The sequence below is a fragment of the Ranitomeya imitator genome, chromosome 7, assembly GCF_032444005.1.
Source record: "Ranitomeya imitator isolate aRanImi1 chromosome 7, aRanImi1.pri, whole genome shotgun sequence".
NCBI lineage: Eukaryota > Metazoa > Chordata > Amphibia > Anura > Dendrobatidae > Ranitomeya > Ranitomeya imitator.
Window position 1 is genome coordinate 219,369,334 of NC_091288.1, and position 25,432 is coordinate 219,394,765.

Sequence of the window (25,432 nt, forward strand, 5' to 3'; positions counted from 1 at the left end):
TGCCACCAGAGACCCATCCATCACTCCTGCCACCAGAAACGCATCCATCACTCCTGCCACCAGAGACCCATCCATCACCCCTGCCACCAGAAACGCATCCATCACTCATGCCACCAGAGACCCATCCATCACTCCTGCCACCAGAAACGCATCCATCACTCCTGCCACCAGAGACCCATCCATCACCCCTGCCACCAGAGACCCATCCATCACTCCTGCCACCAGAAACGCATCCATCACTCCTGCCACCAGAGACCCATCCATCACTCCTGCCAGCAGAGACCCATCCATCATTCATGCCACCAGAGACCCATCCATCATTCCTGCCACCAGAGACCCATCCATCACTCCTGCCACCAGAGACCCATCCATCACTCCTGCCACCAGAGATCCATCCATCACTCCTGCCACCAGAGACCCATCCATCACCCCTGCCACCAGAAACACATCCATCACTCCTGCCACCAGAGACCCATCCATCACTCCTGCCACCAGAGACCCATCCATCACCCCTGCCACCAGAAACACATCCATCACTCCTGCCACCAGAGACCCATCCATCACTCCTGCCACCAGAGACCCATCCATCACTCCTGCCACCAGAAACGCATCCATCACTCCTGCCACCAGAGACCCATCCATCACTCCTGCCACCAGAGACCCATCCATCACCCCTGCCACCAGAAACGCATCCATCACTCCTGCCACCAGAGACCCATCCATCACTCCTGCCACCAGAGACCCATCCATCACTCCTGCCACCAGAAACGCATCCATCACTCCTGCCACCAGAGACCCATCCATCACCCCTGCCACCAGAAACGCATCCATCACTCATGCCACCAGAGATCCATCCATCACTCCTGCCACCAGAAACGCATCCATCACTCCTGCCACCAGAGACCCATCCATCACCCCTGCCACCAGAGACCCATCCATCACTCCTGCCACCAGAGACCCATCCATCACCCCTGCCACCAGAAACGCATCCATCACTCCTGCCACCAGAGACCCATCCATCACTCCTGCCAGCAGAGACCCATCTATCACTCCTGCCACCAGAGACCCATCCATCACCCCTGCCACCAGAAACACATCCATCACTCCTGCCACCAGAGACCCATCCATCACTCCTGCCACCAGAGACCCATCCATCACCCCTGCCACCAGAAACACATCCATCACTCCTGCCACCAGAAACGCATCCATCACTCCTGCCACCAGAGACCCATCCATCACTCCTGCCACCAGAAACGCATCCATCACTCCTGCCACCAGAGACCCATCCATCACTCCTGCCACCAGAAACGCATCCATCACTCCTGCCACCAGAGACCCATCCATCACTCCTGCCAGCAGAGACCCATCCATCATTCATGCCACCAGAGACCCATCCATCACCCCTGCCACCAGAAACGCATCCATCACTCCTGCCACCAGAGACCCATCCATCACTCCTGCCAGCAGAGACCCATCCATCACTCATGCCACCAGAGACCCATCCATGACTCCTGCCAGCAGAGACCCATCCATCATTCATGCCACCAGAGACCCATCCATCACCCCTGCCACCAGAAACGCATCCATCACTCATGCCACCAGAGACCCATCCATCACTCCTGCCACCAGAGACCCATCCATCACTCCTGCCACCAGAGACCCATCCATCACTCCTGCCACCAGAGACCCATCCATCACTCCTGCCACCAGAGACCCATCCATCACCCCTGCCACCAGAGGCCCCATCATTCCTGCCACCAGAGGCCCCTTATGACTGACACCAGAGATCCATCGCCACTGCTGCCATGTTTCTCTAATCCTGGACAATCCCGTTAAGAAAAAGACCCTTCTAGCTGTAAGTGATCATCTCCCCAAACTATAACTCCTCATCCGAGTCCACATATGTCGGTGTTTTCCTAGAACCTGGGTCCACACGTCAGCCGTCACCTCCATGTGGACTGTTTTCCCTCAATCCTCCGTATTTCTCAGTATTACAATGAGCGGCTTCAGCTTTAAAGGGATTAACTGGAACCTGGGTCTGAGTGAGACGTTTTCAGTCTGACCACAAGCAGACGCCGCCGGCCGATAAGGAGCGCTCACTTCCTGCCGCGTCGTGGTCCAGGATACATGGTGGCTCCACTAGGACTGAGCAATGAGGTTATCAGAGGAATTCATCACCTTCCGTAAGGAGTGGCGCAATATTCCAGCTCCGATCGTGACCGCGGACGTCTCACTGACGGGGCAAAATTCCTAGAAAGGCACAAGATCTGGCGCAAAGTCTCGCTTCCGCCCTGGTTCTTTCATTATCGTCCCTATGACCGTGGAAAAAAAAGCACCAGAACAACAGAAAAATTCTCGCGGTTTTTGACCGTGCAGGAAAATCATGTAAAATAAACGCGTTCACCTGTAAAAACCGCATAAAAAATCTCCGCCGAGAAGCATGTTCACAAGACGCCCTCACGCCGCTTTGTTTTTCACAGTTTTCCTGACTTCACTGTAAAATTCTGCGCGGTTTTTACCACAATTTTTGAAGACTGCGACAAAAAATGGCACAAATTTCACAAATTGTCCAAAAACATGAAACAGCGGAAAGTGTCTCCTAATGTGATTTCTGCAAACTCTTTTTGAAAATTGCAGCAAAATCCTGTGAGGCAACGACTAAGAATTTAGCATCACTTTTCGGTTACGTTCACACGTTGCGGCTGCAGCGCAGATTGATTTTCAGCAATTTTCGATTATCTGGTGTAAATTATTGGGTCACCAGCGCTGCGCACGTGCCAATAAAAGAAAGTGAGCGGAGCAGAAGAATAGCTTAGATTTTAGGACTGAAAATCGTGCAAAAAGAACTAAAAAACTGCAAACGCCTCTTACATTTGGTGCCTGAATGAAATCCTGTAAGTAGAAGCTGAGTGAAAACTCCAACATTGACCTGGAGGAATTTGGAGAATTTCTGCTCTAAAAATGATCAGCCCTCGCCCCCCATGATCAGCTCTCGCCCCCATGATCAACTCTCGCCCCCCATGATCAGCTCTCGCCCCCATGATCAACTCTCGCCCCCCATGATCAGCTCTCGCCCCCATGATCAACTCTCGCCCCCATGATCAGCTCTCCCCCCATGATCAGCTCTCGCCCCATGATCAGCTCTCGCCCCATGATCAGCTCTCGCCCCCATGATCAACTCTCGCCCCCATGATCAGCTCTCCCCCCCATGATCAGCTCTCGCCCCCATGATCAACTCTCGCCCCCATGATCAGCTCTCGCCCCCATGATCAGTTCTCGCCCCCCATGATCAACTCTCGCCCCCCATGATCAGTTCTCCCCCCCATGATCAGTTCTCGCCCCCCATGATCAGCTCTCGCCCCATGATCAGTTCTCCCCTCATGATCAGTTCTCCCCCCCCATGATCAGCTCTCGCTCCCCATGATCACTTCTCCCCCCCATGATCAGCTCTCGCCCCCCATGATCAGTTCTCCCCACCATGATCAGCTCTCGCCCCCCATGATCAGTTCTCGCCCCCCATGATCAGTTCTCCCCCCATGATCAGTTCTCGCCCCCATGATCAGTTCTCGCCCCCCATGATCAGCTCTCGCCCCCCATGATCAGCTCTCGCCCCCCATGATCAGCTCTCGCCCATGATCAGTTCTCGCCCCCCATGATCAGTTCTCCCCCCATGATCAGTTCTCGCCCCCCATGATCAGCTCTCCCCCCATGATCAGCTCTCACCCCCCATGATCAACTCTCGCCCCCCATGATCAGTTCTCCCCCCCATGATCAGTTCTCGCCCCCCATGATCAGCTCTCGCCCCCCATGATCAGCTCTCGCCCCCCATGATCAGTTCTCCCCGCATGATCAGTTCTCGCCCCCCATGATCAGCTCTCGCCCCCCATGATCAGCTCTCGCCCCCCATGGTCAGTTCTCGCCACCCATGATCAGTTCTCGCCCCCCATGATCAGTTCTCCCCCCATGATCAGTTCTTGCCCCCCATGATCAGCTCTCGCCCCCCATGATCAGCTCTCCCCCCCATGATCAGCTCTCCCCCCATGATCAGCTCTCGCCCCCCATGATCAGCTCTCCCCCCATGATCAGCTCTCACCCCATGATCAGTTCTCCCCTCATGATCAGTTCTCCCCCCCATGATCAGCTCTCGCCCCTCTTGATCAGTTCTCCCCCCCCATGATCAGCTCTCCCCCAATGATCAGCTCTCCCCCCATGATCAGTTCTCCCCCCATGATCAGCTCTCCCCCAATGATCAGCTCTCGCCCCCCATGATCAGCTCTCCCCCCCATGATCAGCTCTCCCCCCATGATCAGCTCTCGCCCCCCATGATCAGCTCTCCCCCCATGATCAGCTCTCACCCCATGATCAGTTCTCCCCTCATGATCAGTTCTCCCCCCATGATCAGTTCTCGCCCCCATGATCAGTTCTCGCCCCCCATAATCAGCTCTCCCCCAATGATCAGCTCTCCCCCCATGATCAGTTCTCCCCCCATGATCAGCTCTCCCCCAATGATCAGCTCTCCCCCCATGATCAGCTCTCCCCCCATGATCAGCTCTCCCCCCCCATGATAAGTTCTCCCCCCCCATGATCAGCTCTCGCCCCCCATGATCAGTTCTCTCCCCCCATGATCAGCTCTCGCCCCATGATCAGCTCTCCCCCCATGATCAGCTCTCGCCCCCATGATCAGCTCTCGCCCCCATGATCAGCTCTCGCCCCATGATCAGCTCTCCCCCCATGATCAGCTCTCGCCCCCATGATCAGTTCTCTCCCCCCATGATCAGCTCTCGCCCCATGATCAGCTCTCCCCCCATGATCAGCTCTCGCCCCCATGATCAGCTCTTGCCCCCATGATCAGTTCTCCCCCCATGATCAGTTCTCCCCCCATGATCAGTTCTCCCCCCATGATCAGCTCTCGCCCCCCATGATCAGCTCTCCCCCCATGATCAGTTCTCGCCCCCATGATCAGTTCTCCCCCCATGATCAGTTCTCCCCCCATGATCAGCTCTCCCCCCATGATCAGCTCTCGCCCCCCATGATCAGCTCTCCCCCCATGATCAGCTCTCCCCCATGATCAGTTCTCCCCCCATGATCAGCTCTCCCCCCATGATCAGTTCTCGCCCCCATGATCAGTTCTCCCCCCATGATCAGTTCTCCCCCCATGATCAGCTCTCCCCCCATGATCAGTTCTCCCCCCATGATCAGTTCTCCCCCCATGATCAGCTCTCGCCCCCATGATCAGCTCTTGCCCCCCATGATCAGCTCTTGCCCCCCATGATCAGCTCTCGCCCCCCATGATCAGTTCTCCCCCTCATGATCAGCTCTTGCCCCCATGATCAGCTCTCCCCCCATGATCAGTTCTCCCCCCATGATCAGCTCTCCCCCCCATGATCAGCTCTTGCCCCCATGATCAGCTCTCGCCCCCCATGACCAGCTCTCGCCCCCATGATCAGTTCTTGCCCCCCATGATCAGTTCTCGCCCCCCATGATCAGCTCTCGCCCCCCATGATCAGTTCTCGCCCCCCATGATCAGCTCTCGCCCCCATGATCAGCTCTCGCCCCCCATGATCAGTTCTCGCCCCCATGATCAGTTCTCGCCCCCCATGATCAGTTCTCGCCCCCCATGATCAGCTCTCGGCCCCCATGATCAGCTCTCCCCCCATGATCAGCTCTCCCCCTATGATCAGTTCTCGCCCCCCATGATCAGCTCTCGCCCTCCATGATCAGTTCTCGCCCCCTATGATCAGCTCTCGCCCCCCATGATCAGCTCTCCCCCCATGATCAGCTCTCGCCCCCATGATCAGCTCTCCCCCCATGATCAGCTCTCACCCCCCATGATCAGCTCTCCCCCCATGATCAGCTCTCGCCCCCATGATCAGTTCTCCCCCCATGATCAGTTCTCCCCCATGATCAGTTCTCGCCCCCCATGATCAGCTCTCGCCCCCATGATCAGCTCTCACCCCCCATGATCAGCTCTCCCCCCATGATCAGCTCTCGCCCCCATGATCAGTTCTCCCCCCATGATCAGCTCTCCCCCCCATGATCAGTTCTCGCCCCCCATGATCAGCTCTCGCCCTCCATGATCAGTTCTCGCCCCCCATGATCAGCTCTCCCCCCCATGATCAGTTCTCGCCCCCCATGATCAGCTCTCGCCCTCCATGATCAGTTCTCGCCCCCCATGATCAGTTCTCGCCCCCATGATCAGTTCTCCCCCCCATGATCAGCTCTCGCCCTCCATGATCAGTTCTCCCCCCCATGATCAGCTCTCGCCCCCCCATGATCATTTCTCGCCCCCCATGATCAGCTCTTGCCCCCCATGATCAGCTCTCCCCCCATGATCAGCTCTCGCCCCCATGATCAGCTCTCACCCTCCATGATCAGCTCTCCCCCCATGATCAGCTCTCGCCCCCATGATCAGTTCTCCCCCCATGATCAGTTCTCCCCCATAATCAGTTCTCGCCCCCATGATCAGCTCTCGCCCCCATGATCAGCTCTCACCCCCCATGATCAGCTCTCCCCCCATGATCAGCTCTCGCCCCCATGATCAGTTCTCCCCCCATGATCAGCTCTCCCCCCCATGATCAGTTCTCGCCCCCCATGATCAGCTCTCGCCCTCCATGATCAGTTCTCGCCCCCCATGATCAGTTCTCTCCCCCATGATCAGTTCTCCCCCCATGATCAGCTCTCGCCCTCCATGATCAGTTCTCCCCCCCATGATCAGCTCTCGCCCCCCCATGATCATTTCTCGCCCCCCATGATCAGCTCTCGCCCCCATGATCAGCTCTCGCCCCCATGATCAGCTCTCGCCCCCCATGATCAGTTCTCGCCCCCATGATCAGCTCTCGCCCCCCATGATCAGCTCTCCCCCCATGATCAGCTCTCCCCCCCATGATCAGTTCTCGCCCCCCATGATCAGTTCTCGCCCTCCATGATCAGTTCTCGCCCCCATGATCAGTTCTCGCCCCCCATGATCAGCTCTCACCCCCCATGATCAGCTCTCCCCCCATGATCAGCTCTCGCCCCCCATGATCAGCTCTCCCCCCATGATCAGCTCTCGCCCCCCATGATCAGCTCTCCCCCCATGATCAGTTCTCGCCCCCCATGATCAGTTCTCGCCCTCCATGATCAGTTCTCGCCCCCCATGATCAGTTCTCGCCCCCCATGATCAGCTCTCGCCCCCCATGATCAGCTCTCCCCCCATGATCAACTCTCCCCCCCATGATCAGTTCTCGCCCCCCATGATCAGCTCTCGCCCTCCATGATGAGTTCTCGCCCCCCATGATCAGCTCTCCCCCCCATGATCAGTTCTCGCCCCCCATGATCAGCTCTCGCCCCCCATGATCAGCTCTCCCCCCATGATCAGTTCTCGCCCCCCATGATCAGCTCTCGCCCCCCATGATCAGCTCTCCCCCCCATGATCAGTTCTCGCCCCCCATGATCAGCTCTCCCCCCATGATCAGCTCTCGCCCCCCATGATCAGTTCTCGCCCCCCATGATCAGTTCTCGCCCCCCATGATCAGTTCTCACCCCCCATGATCAGCTCTCCCCCCCATGATCAGTTCTCTCCCCCATGATCAGCTCTCCCCCCCATGATCAGCTCTTGCCCCCATGATCAGTTCTCGCCCCCCATGATCAGCTCTCCCCCCATGATCAGTTCTCGCCCCCCATGATCAGTTCTCGCCCTCCATGATCAGTTCTCGCCCCCCATGATCAGTTCTCGCCCCCCATGATCAGCTCTCGCCCCCCATGATCAGCTCTCCCCCCCATGATCAGTTCTCGCCCCCCATGATCAGCTCTCGCCCTCCATGATGAGTTCTCACCCCCCATGATCAGCTCTCCCCCCCATGATCAGTTCTCGCCCCCCATGATCAGCTCTCGCCCCCCCATGATCAGCTCTCCCCCCCATGATCAGTTCTCACCCCCCATGATCAGCTCTCGCCCCCCATGATCAGCTCTCGCCCCCCATGATCAGCTCTCCCCCCCATGATCAGTTCTCGCCCCCCATGATCAGCTCTCCCCCCCATGATCAGTTCTCGCCCCCCATGATCAGCTCTCGCCCCCCATGATCAGCTCTCCCCCCCATGATCAGTTCTCGCCCCCCATGATCAGTTCTCGCCCCCCATGATCAGCTCTCGGCCCCCATGATCAGCTCTCCCCCCATGATCAGCTCTCCCCCTATGATCAGTTCTCGCCCCCCATGATCAGCTCTCGCCCTCCATGATCAGTTCTCGCCCCCATGATCAGCTCTCACCCCCATGATCAGCTCTCCCCCCATGATCAGCTCTCGCCCCCATGATCAGCTCTCACCCCCCATGATCAGCTCTCCCCCCATGATCAGCTCTCGCCCCCATGATCAGTTCTCCCCCCATGATCAGTTCTCCCCCATGATCAGTTCTCGCCCCCCATGATCAGCTCTCGCCCCCATGATCAGCTCTCACCCCCCATGATCAGCTCTCCCCCCATGATCAGCTCTCGCCCCCATGATCAGTTCTCCCCCCATGATCAGCTCTCCCCCCCATGATCAGTTCTCGCCCCCCATGATCAGCTCTCGCCCTCCATGATCAGTTCTCGCCCCCCATGATCAGCTCTCCCCCCCATGATCAGTTCTCGCCCCCCATGATCAGCTCTCGCCCTCCATGATCAGTTCTCGCCCCCCATGATCAGTTCTCGCCCCCATGATCAGTTCTCCCCACCATGATCAGCTCTCGCCCCCCATGATCAGTTCTCGCCCCCCATGATCAGCTCTCGCCCCCATGATCAGCTCTCGCCCCCCATGATCAGTTCTCGCCCCCATGATCAGTTCTCGCCCCCCATGATCAGTTCTCGCCCCCCATGATCAGCTCTCGCCCCCCATGATCAGCTCTCCCCCCATGATCAGCTCTCCCCCCCATGATCAGTTCTCGCCCCCAATGATCAGTTCTCGCCCTCCATGATCAGTTCTCGCCCCCCATGATCAGTTCCCCGCCCCCCATGATCAGCTCTCGCCCCCCATGATCAGCTCTCCCCCCATGATCAGCTCTCCCCCCCATGATCAGTTCTCGCCCCCCATGATCAGCTCTCGCCCTCCATGATGAGTTCTCGCCCCCCATGATCAGCTCTCCCCCCCATGATCAGTTCTCGCCCCCCATGATCAGCTCTCGCCCCCCATGATCAGCTCTCCCCCCATGATCAGCTCTCGCCCCCATGATCAGCTCTCACCCCCCATGATCAGCTCTCCCCCCATGATCAGCTCTCGCCCCCATGATCAGTTCTCCCCCCATGATCAGTTCTCCCCCATGATCAGTTCTCGCCCCCCATGATCAGCTCTCGCCCCCATGATCAGCTCTCACCCCCCATGATCAGCTCTCCCCCCATGATCAGCTCTCGCCCCCATGATCAGTTCTCCCCCCATAATCAGCTCTCCCCCCCATGATCAGTTCTCGCCCCCCATGATCAGCTCTCGCCCTCCATGATCAGTTCTCGCCCCCCATGATCAGCTCTCCCCCCCATGATCAGTTCTCGCCCCCCATGATCAGCTCTCGCCCTCCATGATCAGTTCTCGCCCCCCATGATCAGCTCTCGCCCTCCATGATCAGTTCTCGCCCCCCATGATCAGTTCTCGCCCCCATGATCAGTTCTCGCCCCCATGATCAGTTCTCGCCCCCCATGATCAGTTCTCGCCCCCCATGATCAGCTCTCGCCCCCCATGATCAGCTCTCCCCCCATGATCAGCTCTCCCCCCCATGATCAGTTCTCGCCCCCCATGATCAGTTCTCGCCCTCCATGATCAGTTCTCGCCCCCCATGATCAGTTCTCGCCCCCCATGATCGGCTCTCCCCCCCATGATCGGCTCTCTCCTCCCCATGATCAGCTCTCTCCCCCCATGATCGGCTCTCTCCCCCCCATGATCAGTTCTCCCCCCATGATCGGCTCTCTCCCCCCCATGATCAGTTCTCCCCCCATGATCGGCTCTCTCCCCCCCATGATCAGTTCTCCCCCCATGATTGGCTCCCCCCCCCATGATCAGCTCTCTCCCCCCCATGATCGGCTCTCCCCCCCATGATCAGTTCTACCCCATGATCGGCTCTCTCCCCCCCATGATCAGTTCTCCCCCCATGATCGGCTCCCCCCCCATGATCAGCTCTCTCCCCCATGATCAGCTCTCGCCCCCCATGATCAGCTCTCCCCCCATGATCAGCTCTCCCCCCCATGATCAGCTCTCGCCCCCCATGATCGGCTCTCCCCCCCATGATCAGCTCTCGCCCCCCATGATCGGCTCTCCCCCCATGATCAGCTCTCGCCCCCCATAATCAGTTCTCCCCCCATGATCAGCTCTCTCCCCATGATCAGCTCTCCCCCCCATGATCAGCTCTCCCCCCCATGATCAGCTCTCTCCCCATGATCAGCTCTCCCCCCAATGATCAGCTCTCGCCCCATGATCAGCTCTCCCCCCATGATCAGTTCTCCCCCCCATGATCAGCTCTCTCCCCCCCATGATCAGCTCTCCCCCCATGATCAGCTCTCCCCCCCATGATCAGCTCTCGCCCCCCATGATCAGTTCTCTCCCCATGATCAGCTCTCCCCCCATGATCAGCTCTCTCCCCATGATCAGCTCTCCCCCCCATGATCAGCTCTCGCCCCCCATGATCAGCTCTCTCCCCATGATCAGTTCTCCCCCCCCATGATCAGCTCTCGCCCCATGATCAGCTCTCCCCCCCATGATCAGCTCTCGCCCCATGATCGGCTCTCCCCCCCATGATCAGCTCTCGCCCCCCATGATCAGTTCTCCCCCCATGATCAGTTCTCCCCCATGATCAGTTCTCGCCCCCCATGATCAGCTCTCGCCCCCATGATCAGCTCTCACCCCCCATGATCAGCTCTCCCCCCATGATCAGCTCTCGCCCCCATGATCAGTTCTCCCCCCATAATCAGCTCTCCCCCCCATGATCAGTTCTCGCCCCCATGATCAGCTCTCGCCCCCCATGATCAGTTCTCGCCCCCCATGATCAGCTCTCTCCCCATGATCAGTTCTCCCCCCCCATGATCAGCTCTCGCCCCATGATCAGCTCTCCCCCCCATGATCAGCTCTCGCCCCATGATCGGCTCTCCCCCCCATGATCAGTTCTCGCCCCCCATGATCAGCTCTCGCCCTCCATGATCAGTTCTCGCCCCCCATGATCAGTTCTCGCCCCCATGATCAGTTCTCGCCCCCATGATCAGTTCTCGCCCCCCATGATCAGCTCTCGCCCCCCATGATCAGCTCTCCCCCCATGATCAGTTCTCGCCCCCCATGATCAGCTCTCGCCCTCCATGATCAGTTCTCGCCCCCCATGATCAGTTCTCGCCCCCCATGATCGGCTCTCCCCCCCATGATCGGCTCTCCCCCCCCCATGATCAGTTCTCCCCCCATGATCAGCTCTCGCCCCCCATGATCAGTTCTCGCCCCCCATGATCAGCTCTCTCCCCATGATCAGTTCTCCCCCCCCATGATCAGCTCTCGCCCCATGATCAGCTCTCCCCCCCATGATCAGTTCTCGCCCCCCATGATCAGCTCTCGCCCTCCATGATCAGTTCTCGCCCCCCATGATCAGTTCTCGCCCCCATGATCAGTTCTCGCCCCCATGATCAGTTCTCGCCCCCATGATCAGTTCTCGCCCCCCATGATCAGCTCTCGCCCCCCATGATCAGCTCTCCCCCCATGATCAGTTCTCGCCCCCCATGATCAGCTCTCGCCCTCCATGATCAGTTCTCGCCCCCCATGATCAGTTCTCGCCCCCCATGATCGGCTCTCCCCCCCATGATCGGCTCTCCCCCCCCCATGATCAGTTCTCCCCCCATGATCGGCTCTCTCCCCCCCATGATCAGTTCTCCCCCCATGATCGGCTCTCTCCCCCCCATGATCAGTTCTCCCCCCATGATTGGCTCCCCCCCCCATGATCAGCTCTCTCCCCCCCATGATTGGCTCTCCCCCCCATGATCAGTTCTCCCCCCATGATCGGCTCTCTCCCCCCCATGATCAGTTCTCCCCCCATGATCGGCTCCCCCCCCCATGATCAGCTCTCTCCCCCATGATCAGCTCTCGCCCCCCATGATCAGCTCTCCCCCCATGATCAGCTCTCCCCCCCATGATCAGCTCTCGCCCCCCATGATCGGCTCTCCCCCCATGATCAGCTCTCGCCCCCCATGATCGGCTCTCCCCCCATGATCAGTTCTCTCCCCCCATGATCAGCTCTCGCCCCCATGATCAGCTCTCCCCCCATGATCAGTTCTCCCCCCCCATGATCAGCTCTCCCCCCCATGATCAGTTCTCGCCCCCCATGATCAGCTCTCGCCCTCCATGATCAGTTCTCGCCCCCCATGATCAGTTCTCGCCCCCATGATCAGTTCTCGCCCCCATGATCAGTTCTCGCCCCCATGATCAGTTCTCGCCCCCCATGATCAGCTCTCGCCCCCCATGATCAGCTCTCCCCCCATGATCAGTTCTCGCCCCCCATGATCAGCTCTCGCCCTCCATGATCAGTTGTCGCCCCCCATGATCAGTTCTCGCCCCCCATGATCGGCTCTCCCCCCCATGATCGGCTCTCCCCCCCCCATGATCAGTTCTCCCCCCATGATCGGCTCTCTCCCCCCCATGATCAGCTCTCTCCCCCCCATGATCAGTTCTCCCCCCATGATTGGCTCCCCCCCCCATGATCAGCTCTCTCCCCCCCATGATCGGCTCTCCCCCCCATGATCAGTTCTCCCCCCCATGATCAGCTCTCCCCCCCATGATCAGTTCTCCCCCCATGATCGGCTCCCCCCCCCATGATCAGCTCTCTCCCCCATGATCAGCTCTCGCCCCCCATGATCAGCTCTCCCCCCCATGATCAGCTCTCGCCCCCCATGATCGGCTCTCCCCCCATGATCAGCTCTCGCCCCCCATGATCGGCTCTCCCCCCATGATCAGCTCTCCCCCCCATGATCAGCTCTCGCCCCCCATGATCGGCTCTCCCCCCATGATCAGCTCTCGCCCCCATGATCAGTTCTCCCCCCATGATCAGTTCTCCCCCCCCATGATCGGCTCTCCCCCCATGATCAGTTCTCTCCCCCATGATCAGCTCTCCCCCCCATGATCAGCTCTCGCCCCCCATGATCGGCTCTCCCCCCATGATCAGCTCTCCCCCCCATGATCAGCTCTCGCCCCCCATGATCAGCTCTCCCCCCCATGATCAGCTCTCGCCCCCCATGATCAGCTCTCCCCCCCATGATCAGCTCTCGCCCCCCATGATCAGCTCTCCCCCCATGATCAGTTCTCTCCCCCATGATCAGCTCTCGCCCCCATGATCAGTTCTCCCCCCATGATCAGTTCTCCCCCCCATGATCAGCTCTCTCCCCCATGATCGGCTCTGCCCCCATGATCAGCTCTCGCCCCCATGATCAGCTCTCCCCCCATGATCAGTTCTCCCCCCCCATGATCAGCTCTCCCCCCATGATCGGCTCTCCCCCCCATGATCGGCTCTCCCCCCCATGATCAGCTCTCTCCCCCCCATGATCAGTTCTCCCCCCATGATCAGTTCTCCCCCCATGATCGGTTCTCGCCCCCCGGTGCTGAGCAGCAGGCTGTGGGGGAGGGGGCGCGATGTGACGTCATCACGGGGGAGAACTTCCAGAGAAACTTGTGAGTGGGCGGAGCCCGGAGCCGGGATAAAGGAGGGAGATCGTCTGCAGCCTGGAGACTCCGGAGAAACCGCTGCTGGAGCCTGCGGCCGGGATGGAGATCATCACAGGTAGGACTATAACTCCCAGCAAGCCCACAGAGCTGCTGTGAGGCTCCTGACCGTGGAGGACTACAACTCCCAGCATGCAGGAGCAGCTGATGCTCCGCTACATGCACCTGTGGTTCGGTTTTTGTAGAACTACAACTCCCAGCATTTGAGACTAGTGTGTGACATCTATATGTTGTGGGGCTCGTGTGTAACCGGCTGACAACAGAGAGCAATAGTCAGCCATGTGACTCCAGCTGCTGTGGGACTACAAGTACAAGCAAGCCACAGCCGAGAGCTGGGAGAAGGGGACCCCGGGCCGCTGTATCTAAGCCTGAGGTATCTCATCTGCACAGCTCAGCAGTCAGTATCACACAAGAGAGGATTAGATACACGGCTCAGCAGTCAGTATCACACAGGAGAGGATTAGATACACGCTCAGCAGTCAGTATCACACAGGAGAGGATTAGATACACGGCTCAGCAGTCAGTATCACACAGGAGAGGATTAGATACACGGCTCAGCAGTCAGTATCACACAGGAGAGGATTAGATACACGGCTCAGCAGACAGTATCACACAGGATAGGATTAGATACACGGCTCAGCAGTCAGTATCACACAGGAGAGGATTAGATACACGGCTCAGCAGACAGTATCACACAGGAGAGGATTAGATATACGGCTCAGCAGTCAGTATCACACAGGAGAGGATTAGATACACGGCTCAGCAGTCAGTATCACACAGGAGAGGATTAGATACACGGCTCAGCAGACAGTATCACACAGGAGAGGATTAGATATACGGCTCAGCAGTCAGTATCACACAGGAGAGGATTAGATACACGGCTCAGCAGACAGTATCACACAGGATAGGATTAGATACACGGCTCAGCAGTCAGTATCACACAGGAGAGGATTAGATACACGGCTCAGCAGACAGTATCACACAGGAGAGGATTAGATATACGGCTCAGCAGTCAGTATCACACAGGATAGGATTAGATACACGGCTCAGCAGTCAGTATCACACAGGAGAGGATTAGATACACGGCTCAGCAGACAGTATCACACAGGAGAGGATTAGATATACGGCTCAGCAGTCAGTATCACACAGGATAGGATTAGATACACGGCTCAGCAGTCAGTATCACACAGGAGAGGATTAGATACATAGCTCAGCAGACAGTATCACACAGGATAGGATTAGATACACGGCTCAGCAGACAGTATCACACAGGATAGGATTAGATACACGGCTCAGCAGTCAGTATCACACAGGAGAGGATTAGATACACGGCTCAGCAGTCAGTATCACACAGGATAGGATTAGATACACGGCTCAGCAGTCAGTATCACACAGGATAGGATTAGATACACGGCTCAGCAGTCAGTATCACACAGGAGAGGATTAGATACACGGCTCAGCAGTCAGTATCACACAGGAGAGGATTAGATACACGGCTCAGCAGTCAGTATCACACAGGAGAGGAATAGATACACGACTCAGCAGTCAGTATCACACAGGAGAGGATTAGATACATGGCTCAGCAGTCAGTATCACACAGAAGAGGATTAGATACACAGCTCAGCAGTCAGTATCACACAAGATAGGATTAGATACACGGCTCAGCAGTCAGTATCACACAGGAGAGGATTAGATACACGGCTCAGCAGTCAGTATCACACAGGAGAGGATTAGATACACGGCTCAGCAGTCAGTATCACACAGGATAGGATTAGATACACGGCTCAGCAGTCAGTATCACACAGGAGAGGATTAGATACACGACTCAGCAGACAGTATCACACAGGAGAGGATTAGATACACGGCTCAGCAGTCAGTATCACACAGGAGAGGATTAGATACACGGCTCAGCAGTCAGTATCACACAGGATAGGATTAGATACACGGCTCAGCAGTCAGTATCACACAGGAGAGGATTAGATACACGGCTCAGCAGTCAGTATCACACAGGAGAGGAATAGATACACGACTCAGCAGTCAGTATCACACAGGAGAGGATTAGATACACGGCTCGGCAGTCAGTATCACACAGGAGAGGATTAGATACACGGCTCAGCAGTCAGTATCACACAAGATAGGATTAGATACACGGCTCAGCAGTCAGTATCACACAGGATAGGATTAGATACACGGCTCAGCAGTCAGTATAACACAGGAGAGGATTAGATACACGGCTCAGCAGACAGTATAACACAGGAGAGGATTAGATACACGGCTCAGCAGTCAGTATCACACAGGAGAGGATTAGATACACGGCTCAGCAGTCAGTATAACACAGGAGAGGATTAGATACACGGCTCAGCAGTCAGTATAACACAGGAGAGGATTAGATACACGGCTCAGCAGTCAGTATCACACAGGAGAGGATTAGATACACGGCTCAGCAGTCAGTATAACACAGGAGAGGATTAGATACACGGCTCAGCAGTCAGTATCACACAGGAGAGGATTAGATACACGGCTCAGCAGTCAGTATAACACAGGAGAGGATTAGATACACGGCTCAGCAGACAGTATCACACAGGAGAGGATTAGATACACGGCTCAGCAGTCAGTATCACACAGGAGAGGATTAGATACACGGCTCAGCAGTCAGTATCACACAGGATAGGATTAGATACACGGCTCAGCAGTCAGTATCACACAGGAGAGGATTAGATACACAGCTCAGCAGTCAGTATCACACAGGAGAGGATTAGATACACGGCTCAACAGTCAGTATCATACAGGATAGGATTAGATACACGGCTCAACAGTCAGTATCACACAGCAGAGGATTAGATACACGGCTCAGCAGTCAGTATCACACAGGAGAGGATTAGATACACGGCTCAGCAGTCAGTATCACACAGGATAGGATTAGATACACGGCTCAGCAGTCAGTATCACACAGGAGAGGATTAGATACACGGCTCAGCAGTCAGTATCACACAGGAGAGGATTAGATACACGGCTCAGCAGACAGTATCACACAGGATAGGATTAGATACACGGCTCAGCAGACAGTATCACACAGGAGAGGATTAGATACACGGCTCTTGGGGTGGCATCTGTGGTTGTTTGTGGGTGATACTTAATCTCCCAGGAATTTGGGTAATAATGGGGCCATTGTTCTCCTGTTGGCGCCTTCAGATTTGTCCTTCTTCCTCCATTCTCTGAGTCTCTGCTGTACAGGGAATTATTTTTGGTTTCTTAAAGGGACTTTTCCTCCTCCCGTCAGTTGCCGGGCCCCCTCCCCTCCTCCCGTCAGTTGTCGGGCCCCCTCCCCTCCTCCCGTCAGTTGTCGGGCCCCCTCCCCTCCTTCGGTCGGTTGCCGGGCCCCCTCCCCTCCTCCCGTCAGTTGTCGGGCCCCCTCCCGTCAGTTGTCGGGCCCCCTCCTCCCGTCAGTTGTCGGGCCCCCTCCCCTCCTCCCGTCAGTTGCCGGGCCCCCTCCCCTCCTTCCGTCGGTTGTCGGGCCCCCTCCCCTCCTTCCGTCGGTTGTCGGGCCCCCTCCCCTCCTTCCGTCGGTTGCCGCGCCCCCTCCCCTCCTTCCGTCGGTTGCCGGGCCCCCTCCCCTCCTTCCGTCGGTTGCCGGGCCCCCTCCCCTCCATCCGTCGGTTGCCGGGCCCCCTCCCCTCCTTCCGTCGGTTGCCGGGGCCCCTCCCCTCCTTCCGTCAGTTGCCGGGCCCCCTCCCCTCTTTCCGTCACTTGCCGGGCCCCTCCTTCCGTCAGTTGTCGGGCCCCCTCCCCTCCTTCCGTCGGTTGTCGGGCCCCCTCCCCTCCTTCCGTCAGTTGTCGGGCCCCCTCCCCTCCTTCCGTCAGTTGTCGGGCCCCCTCCCCTCCTTCCGTCAGTTGTCGGGCCCCCTCCCCTCCTTCCGTCAGTTGTCAGGCCCCCTCCCCTCCTTCCGTCGGTTGCCGGGCCCCCTCCCCTCCTCCCGTCAGTTGTCGGGCCCCCTCCCCTCCTTCCGTCGGTTGTCGGGCCCCCTCCCCTCCTTCCGTCAGTTGTCAGGCCCACTCCTGGTCAATCATCTTCTCTTGTTGTCGGTAGAACACCTGGCGGGAATCCTGAGCCGCTCACAGGAGCAGGATGGGAAGGAGACGAAGCGGCAGGCGCTCCTGCTCGTCACCATGGCGAAGTCTGAGGCCGACACCCTGGTGGAGACGTATGTAAGTGGCATCTGGGGACGTGGGGGTGATGTGGACAGGGACCCCCACAATGGATGGGAAGGTTTTACAAGTCCGAGTCCAGGTGCCATGTTCCTGTCTGGACCATTATCTATGGTCATCACAGACTGTAATTAAAGATTAGAGAACCTTTTTCTTTGTCGATCAGACTTTGTAACGTTATGAATCAGAAAAAAGGAAGCAAAAGGCAATGGAGTAGATTGAAACCACCCTTGTGAAAGTTCAGCTTTAGCTGCCTCGTTCATGCTCCTTTTACAAGATGCTTTGAACTGCTGCTCTAGCAAGGATCTGAAGTCTGAGCATGGAGGGAGAGGAACAGACGCTCATACAGGAAGAGGGTCTGTAATTGGTGTGTGGACTATGGATTCTTGCTAGAACAGCAGCTCAAAACAGCTTCTACAAGGATATGAATTGGGCAGATAAAACAGCACTTTCAGCATTGTGCTTGTCTCATATTCCATTGCCTTTTACTATTCTAGCTGTCTAGTTCAGGGTTTGTTTTTAACTAGCTGCTTTGAACTGCTGCTCTAGCTAAGATCTGCACTCAAACATGAACACTCTCCCTGTGTGAGCTTCTCTGCGCCCCCACCCCGTGCTCAGACCCCGAGAGTGTTTGTACATAGCGTTTGGGTAAAAAAAAATTCCAGAGCAGCAGTTCAAAGCAGGTTTTTTTTTTTTAAAAAAAAAGCATGAACTAGGCAGATAAATCGGCATTTTCAGCAGGCTGTTTTGGAGAGAAGAATCCAAAATAAGGTAATGGAGTATAATGAAACTATTCATAACTTTACAAAAACTGATCAATAAGTTAAAAAAGAAATATTCTTAGAACATTCTACTTAACGAGGATCGTCAAATGACCATGGGGTGGACCCTGAAGGAATGTTCCTTTGATGGTGGTTGCATTGGGGATAACTATTACTCTTGATATTTTAGGAGGGTAGAATAGCCAAACCTTTTCAATAAGAAGACTAGCAGAATTGTGAATGCAGCTCTGAAAGTGTCTGGTTTTCTGCACTTGCTGTGGCCATGTGGATGAATCCTTAGACCTGATTTACCGCTCTCGTCTTGTCACCTTGTTCCAGTTGTCGGTTCCGTTGGAGTCACGCGGTATTTTTAGCTGTCTCCTCCGCTCCGATACCTACCTACGTGTAATGTTTCCAGGCAGTGACTTCACCCCCTTTAAAATAATCTTTCTAATCTCCCATGTCTGCTCCAGTAACTCGCATCTTTCATCTCCCCATAGCTCGGTCAACAAGGGCCTCCGTTCTCCGACAATGGAAGTGCCGTCCCTCAGTCAAAGATCAAAGACCTGCCGTCCCTGGAGCGCAGCAGCCTCCCGTCCTCTCCGTGGAAGCGCCTGGCTCTGAGCCTCAGTGCCTTCTCCTCGCTCAGCGAGTGGTTGGCTTCTGTCCTTCTCTGGCAGAGGTCCCTCAATCCTAAAGCTTGGGAGCTTCTCAATCTCCTAGAAATCGCAGAAAATAATTCCCGAGCCGTCAGCTCTAATCTGGCCACCATCCTGGGGCGGCAAGATATCTCTTCTCCTTCTCTGACGACTCTTTCCACCACCATAAAGAAGAAGGTGGCCGGGTACATGGTCTGTAAGAGCTTTTACGAGTGGCTCAGTCAGACCGAAAGGGACCTGGTGATCCTCCTGGCAGAAAGCTCTGTGTAGATCCCTTCCACCAGGATGACCTATCGGACACTACCTTACTAACCAGACCCTTCCTTGGACACTTCCAGTTAGACATGTCTACCTCAACGAGGACAAGAGTTGTAGAATTGACTTCCTTTTTGGACTGAGGCTTCAGAGGTAGACAGCGTGACCAAGCATTTAGGCCGTGCCAGGGTCCAGCGGTGGACAGGACTTCTTCTCATTCCAACTGAAGGACACTTGTAGCTGCACTGGGGTGATGACATCTTGGGTAGAGTTGTCTCATGTTTCGAAGTTCACCCGTGATCCAAGAGGTGATATCAAATGTCAATGGAGAATAACTTGCCTAAAATGTGGACAAAGTCTCTTCTGCCCTGGAAGGTCTTCAGTCTTTGCTCCTCTTGAAGCAGGACTTTCTAAGGTTGTAGACTCTACTGGTTCTCCTCGTGAACGTTCTTCTCTCAGCATCACAGCTCAAGTCTCTGACCCAGTGAATGGAGTTGTCCCATGGACAAGTCATAATGGACGTTTGTCGAGTTCTGGGGAGTCTCATCGTTCGTGTGAATTGATGAGAAGATTTTGACCTTCTAACCACCGGCAACCAATTGATGTTCAGCTTCCTGGATTCTCAGCAGGTGAATTGGGACCAACTGGTTTCTCTGGTTCCTGCAGCTGGGAACAATGGACGTCACAGAAACGGGAAGATAACCTTGGACAATGTGACCTGTTGAGTCTTGGAGTATTATTTTGCTCGGTCATTGCTGGTTCTTGGCTCGACTGTCCCTTATAGCCCCCAGAAATGGAGACTGGTGGACCCGAGCCCATGGGAGCCTGGGGCAGCTGATACTAATAATAGTTGTGAGATGTCTAAACCTGCTGTAACTTTGCTTTTATAATGTTCCATAGAATTTCTATAAATGTTTGTCTGTCCCTAATAAATAAAATCCTGGCACACGTGATCGTAACTCTTCTACCAGGTTAAAGGGGTTGTCCACCTCTTGGGAGCGGGTTTATGTGCAGGCAAGTATTCGCTTTCATTACAAATATTGCTGTTTTGCACTGCAGAATGAGGTTATTGAGAAGCTGTCAGTGAGCTCGTGTTGTCAGGAGCGTTTCTATTGCTTTTGTCTTTTTTTTTTTAAATGTTTTATGATCACATGAAAGGTGAATTTTCAAGGAAACAAAAATGCCTGGAAAAGTGAAACGGTACAAAATTTGTGATAAATTCTTGCAATTGGGTTTCAAGTAAAATGTCGGCGGCCGATCCGGTTTACTCCATTGCTCCATCTGGTTGCCTCGTCGTCTTCTGCACTATTTACTGTGAGATATAGACAAACCATCATCTAAAAAGTTCTGGAAAAAGGGAGCAAGAAAGTGGTTGCAGCTTTGGATGTGGTCGAGCCTAAGAGGTGCCCAAAAATATAGACACCGAAGCCAACAGCTGTTCCTCCCGCCAGACGAGCATGCTTGGTGTAGTTGAGTGTGCACGCTCTCTTACTAGGTAGAGGGTAATGGGACGTTGGCTGCAGCGCATCCTCTACCCCAGTGCCCACGTTCGGCGCGCTTTACCCTTGCACCCAGATTTGGGATTCCCCATGGATAGAATATAGTCTGATGCATTCAGGCACCTGAAGGCGGAGGAGAGGCTGGAGGCGCCCTGCCCGTCTATAAACCAGCCTTGTTTATTTGGAGGGCTTGTCCTGGTGAATGCTGATACTAGGTCACAGCACTAGGTGCAGCGCGCATGGCACTCACAGTATTAACCTGTCGCACTGGGTGGAGCGTGCATATCGTTCACAGTGTTAGCTTGTGGCATTGGGTGGAGCGTGCATATCGTTCAGTGTTAGCTTGTGGCATTGGGTGGAGCGTGCATATCATACACAGTATTAACCTGTTGCATTGGGTGGAGCGTGCATATCATACACAGTATCGGTCACACTGGGTGGAGCGCGCATATCGTTCGCAGTATTGAGCAGCCACACTGGGTGGAGCGTGCATATCGTTCGCAGTATTGAGCAGTCACACTGGGTGGAGCGTGCATATCACAGTATTAACTAGTCACACTGGGTGGAGCGTGCATATCGTTCGCAGTATTGAGCAGCCACACGGGGTGGAGCGTGCATATCGTTCGCAGTATTGAGCAGTCACACTGGGTGGAGCGTGCATATCGTTCGCAGTATTGAGCAGCCACACTGGGTGGAGCGTGCATATCGTTCGCAGTATTGAGCAGTCACACTGGGTGGAGCGTGCATATCGTTCGCAGTATTGAGCAGTCACACTGGGTGGAGCGTGCATATCACAGTATTAACTAGTCACACTGGGTGGAGCGTGCATATCGTTCGCAGTATTGAGCAGCCACACTGGGTGGAGCGTGCATATCGTTCGCAGTATTGAGCACTCACACTGGGTGGAGCGTGCATATCGTTTGCAGTATTGAGCAGTCACACTGGGTGGAGCGTGCATATAGTTTGCAGTATTGAGCAGTCACACTGGGTGGAGCGTGCATATCATACACAGTATCGGTCACACTGGGTGGAGCGCGCATATCGTTCGCAGTATTGAGCAGTCACACTGGGTGGAGCGTGCATATCATACACAGTATTAGTCACACTGGGTGGAGCGTGCATATCGTTTGCAGTATTGAGCAGTCACACTGGGTGGAGCGTGCATATCGTTCGCAGTATTGAGCAGTCACACTGGGTGGAGCGTGCATATCGTTTGCAGTATTGAGCAGTCACACTGGGTGGAGCGTGCATATCGTTCGCAGTATTGAGCAGCCACACTGGGTGGAGCGTGCATATCGTTCGCAGTATTGAGCAGTCACACTGGGTGGAGCGTGCATATAGTTTGCAGTATTGAGCAGTCACACTGGGTGGAGCGTGCATATCGTTCGCAGTATTGAGGAGCCACACTGGGTGGAACGTGCATATCGTTCGCAGTATTGAGCAGCCACACTGGGTGGAGCGTGCATATCGTTCGCAGTATTAAGCAGCCACACTGGGTGGAGCGTGCATATCATACACAGTATTAGTCACACTGGGTGGAGCGTGCATATCGTTTGCAGTATTGAGCAGCCACACTGGGTGGAGCGTGCATATCGTTCGCAGTATTGAGCAGTCACACTGGGTGGAGCGTGCATATCGTTCGCAGTATTGAGCAGTCACACTGGGTGGAGCGTGCATATCGTTCGCAGTATTGAGCAGCCACACTGGGTGGAGCGTGCATATCGTTCGCAGTATTGAGCAGCCACACTGGGTGGAGCGTGCATATCGTTCGCAGTATTGAGCAGTCACACTGGGTGGAGCGTGCATATCGTTCGCAGTATTGAGCAGCCACACTGGGTGGAGCGTGCATATCGTTCGCAGTATTGAGCAGCCACACTGGGTGGAGCGTGCATATCGTTCGCAGTATTGAGCAGCCACACTGGGTGGAGCGTGCATATCGTTCGCAGTATTGAGCAGCCACACTGGGTGGAGCGCGCATATCGTTCGCAGTATTGAGCAGTCACACTGGGTGGAGCGCGCATATCGTTCGCAGTATTGAGCAGTCACACTGGGTGGAGCGTGCATATCGTTCGCAGTATTGAGCAGTCACACTGGGTGGAGCGTGCATATCATACACAGTATTGAGCAGTCACACTGGGTGGAGCGTGCATATCATACACAGTATCGGTCACACTGGGTGGAGCGTGCATATCGTTTGCAGTATTGAGCAGCCACACTGGGTGGAGCGTGCATATCGTTCGCAGTATTGAGCAGTCACACTGGGTGGAGCGTGCATATCGTTTGCAGTATTGAGCAGTCACACTGGGTGGAGCGTGCATATCATACACAGTATTAGTCACACTGGGTGGAGCGTGCATATCGTTCGCAGTATTGAGCAGCCACACTGGGTGGAGCGTGCATATCGTTCGCAGTATTGAGCAGTCACACTGGGTGGAGCGCGTATATCATACACAGTATCGGTCACACTGGGTGGAGCGTGCATATCGTTCGCAGTATTGAGCAGTCACACTGGGTGGAGCGTGCATATCGTTCGCAGTATTGAGCAGTCACACTGGGTGGAGCGCGCATATCGTTCGCATTATTGAGGAGCCACACTGGGTGGAGCGTGCATATCGTTCGCAGTATTGAGCAGTCACACTGGGTGGAGCGTGCATATCGTTCGCAGTATTGAGCAGTCACACTGGGTGGAGCGCGCATATCGTTCGCAGTATTGAGCAGTCACACTGGGTGGAGCGTGCATATCGTTCGCAGTATTGAGCAGCCACACTGGGTGGAGCGTGCATATCGTTCGCAGTATTGAGCAGTCACACTGGGTGGAGCGTGCATATCGTTCGCAGTATTGAGCAGTCACACTGGGTGGAGCGTGCATATCGTTCGCAGTATTGAGCAGTCACACTGGGTGGAGCGTGCATATCGTTCGCAGTATTGAGCAGCCACACTGGGTGGAGCGTGCATATCGTTCGCAGTATTGAGCAGCCACACTGGGTGGAGCGTGCATATCGTTCGCAGTATTGAGCAGCCACACTGGGTGGAGCGTGCATATCGTTCGCAGTATTGAGCAGTCACACTGGGTGGAGCGTGCATATCGTTCGCAGTATTGAGCAGCCACACTGGGTGGAGCGTGCATATCGTTCGCAGTATTGAGCAGCCACACTGGGTGGAGCGTGCATATCGTTCGCAGTATTGAGCAGCCACACTGGGTGGAGCGTGCATATCGTTCGCAGTATTGAGCAGTCACACTGGGTGGAGCGTGCATATCGTTCGCAGTATTGAGCAGTCACACTGGGTGGAGCGTGCATATCGTTCGCAGTATTGAGCAGTCACACTGGGTGGAGCGTGCATATCGTTCGCAGTATTGAGCAGTCACACTGGGTGGAGCGTGCATATCGTTCGCAGTATTGAGCAGCCACACTGGGTGGAGCGTGCATATCGTTCGCAGTATTGAGCAGTCACACTGGGTGGAGCGTGCATATCGTTCGCAGTATTGAGCAGTCACACTGGGTGGAGCGTGCATATCGTTCGCAGTATTGAGCAGTCACACTGGGTGGAGCGTGCATATAGTTCGCAGTATTGAGCAGCCACACTGGGTGGAGCGCGCATATCGTTCGCAGTATTGAGCAGTCACACTGGGTGGAGCGCGCATATCGTTCGCAGTATTGAGCAGTCACACTGGGTGGAGCGCGCATATCGTTCGCAGTATTGAGCAGTCACACTGGGTGGAGCGCGCATATCGTTCGCAGTATTGAGCAGTCACACTGGGTGGAGCGCGCATATCGTTCGCAGTATTGAGCAGTCACACTGGGTGGAGCGCGCATATCGTTCGCAGTATTGAGCAGCCACACGGGGTGGAGCGCGCATATCGTTCGCAGTATTGAGCAGCCACACTGGGTGGAGCGCGCATATCGTTCGCAGTATTGAGCAGCCACACTGGGTGGAGCGCGCATATCGTTCGCAGTATTGAGCAGCCACACTGGGTGGAGCGCGCATATCGTTCGCAGTATTGAGCAGCCACACTGGGTGGAGCGCGCATATCGTTCGCAGTATTGAGCAGCCACACTGGGTGGAGCGCGCATATCGTTCGCAGTATTGAGCAGCCACACTGGGTGGAGCGTGCATATCGTTCGCAGTATTGAGCAGCCACACTGGGTGGAGCGTGCATATCGTTCGCAGTATTGAGCAGTCACACTGGGTGGAGCGTGCATATCGTTCGCAGTATTGAGCAGTCACACTGGGTGGAGCGTGCATATCATACACAGTATCGGTCACACTGGGTGGAGCGTGCATATCGTTTGCAGTATTGAGCAGCCACACTGGGTGGAGCGTGCATATCGTTCGCAGTATTGAGCAGTCACACTGAGTGGAGCGTGCATA

The 25,432-nt window shown here is 55.6% G+C and overlaps 1 protein-coding gene across 1 annotated transcript; it reads left to right on the forward strand.

Annotated features, from left to right (window-relative positions):
• The first annotated feature begins 13,630 nt into the window (after positions 1 to 13,630).
• On the forward strand, positions 13,631 to 20,510 carry LOC138645610 (cardiotrophin-1-like). The gene is made up of 3 exons (XM_069735041.1): positions 13,631 to 13,739; positions 17,769 to 17,887; positions 19,149 to 20,510. Exons 1-3 carry the CDS (start codon positions 13,724 to 13,726, stop codon positions 19,575 to 19,577), a joined length of 564 nt encoding a protein of 187 aa, XP_069591142.1. The 5' UTR covers positions 13,631 to 13,723; the 3' UTR covers positions 19,578 to 20,510.
• The last annotated feature ends 4,922 nt before the right edge of the window (positions 20,511 to 25,432 follow it).

Excerpts from the sequence above, each read along its gene's own strand:
- LOC138645610 (XM_069735041.1), top strand. Across the intron at positions 17,888-19,148 it reads ACACCCTGGTGGAGACGTAT|CTCGGTCAACAAGGGCCTCC; the intron begins GTAAGTGGCATC and ends ATCTCCCCATAG.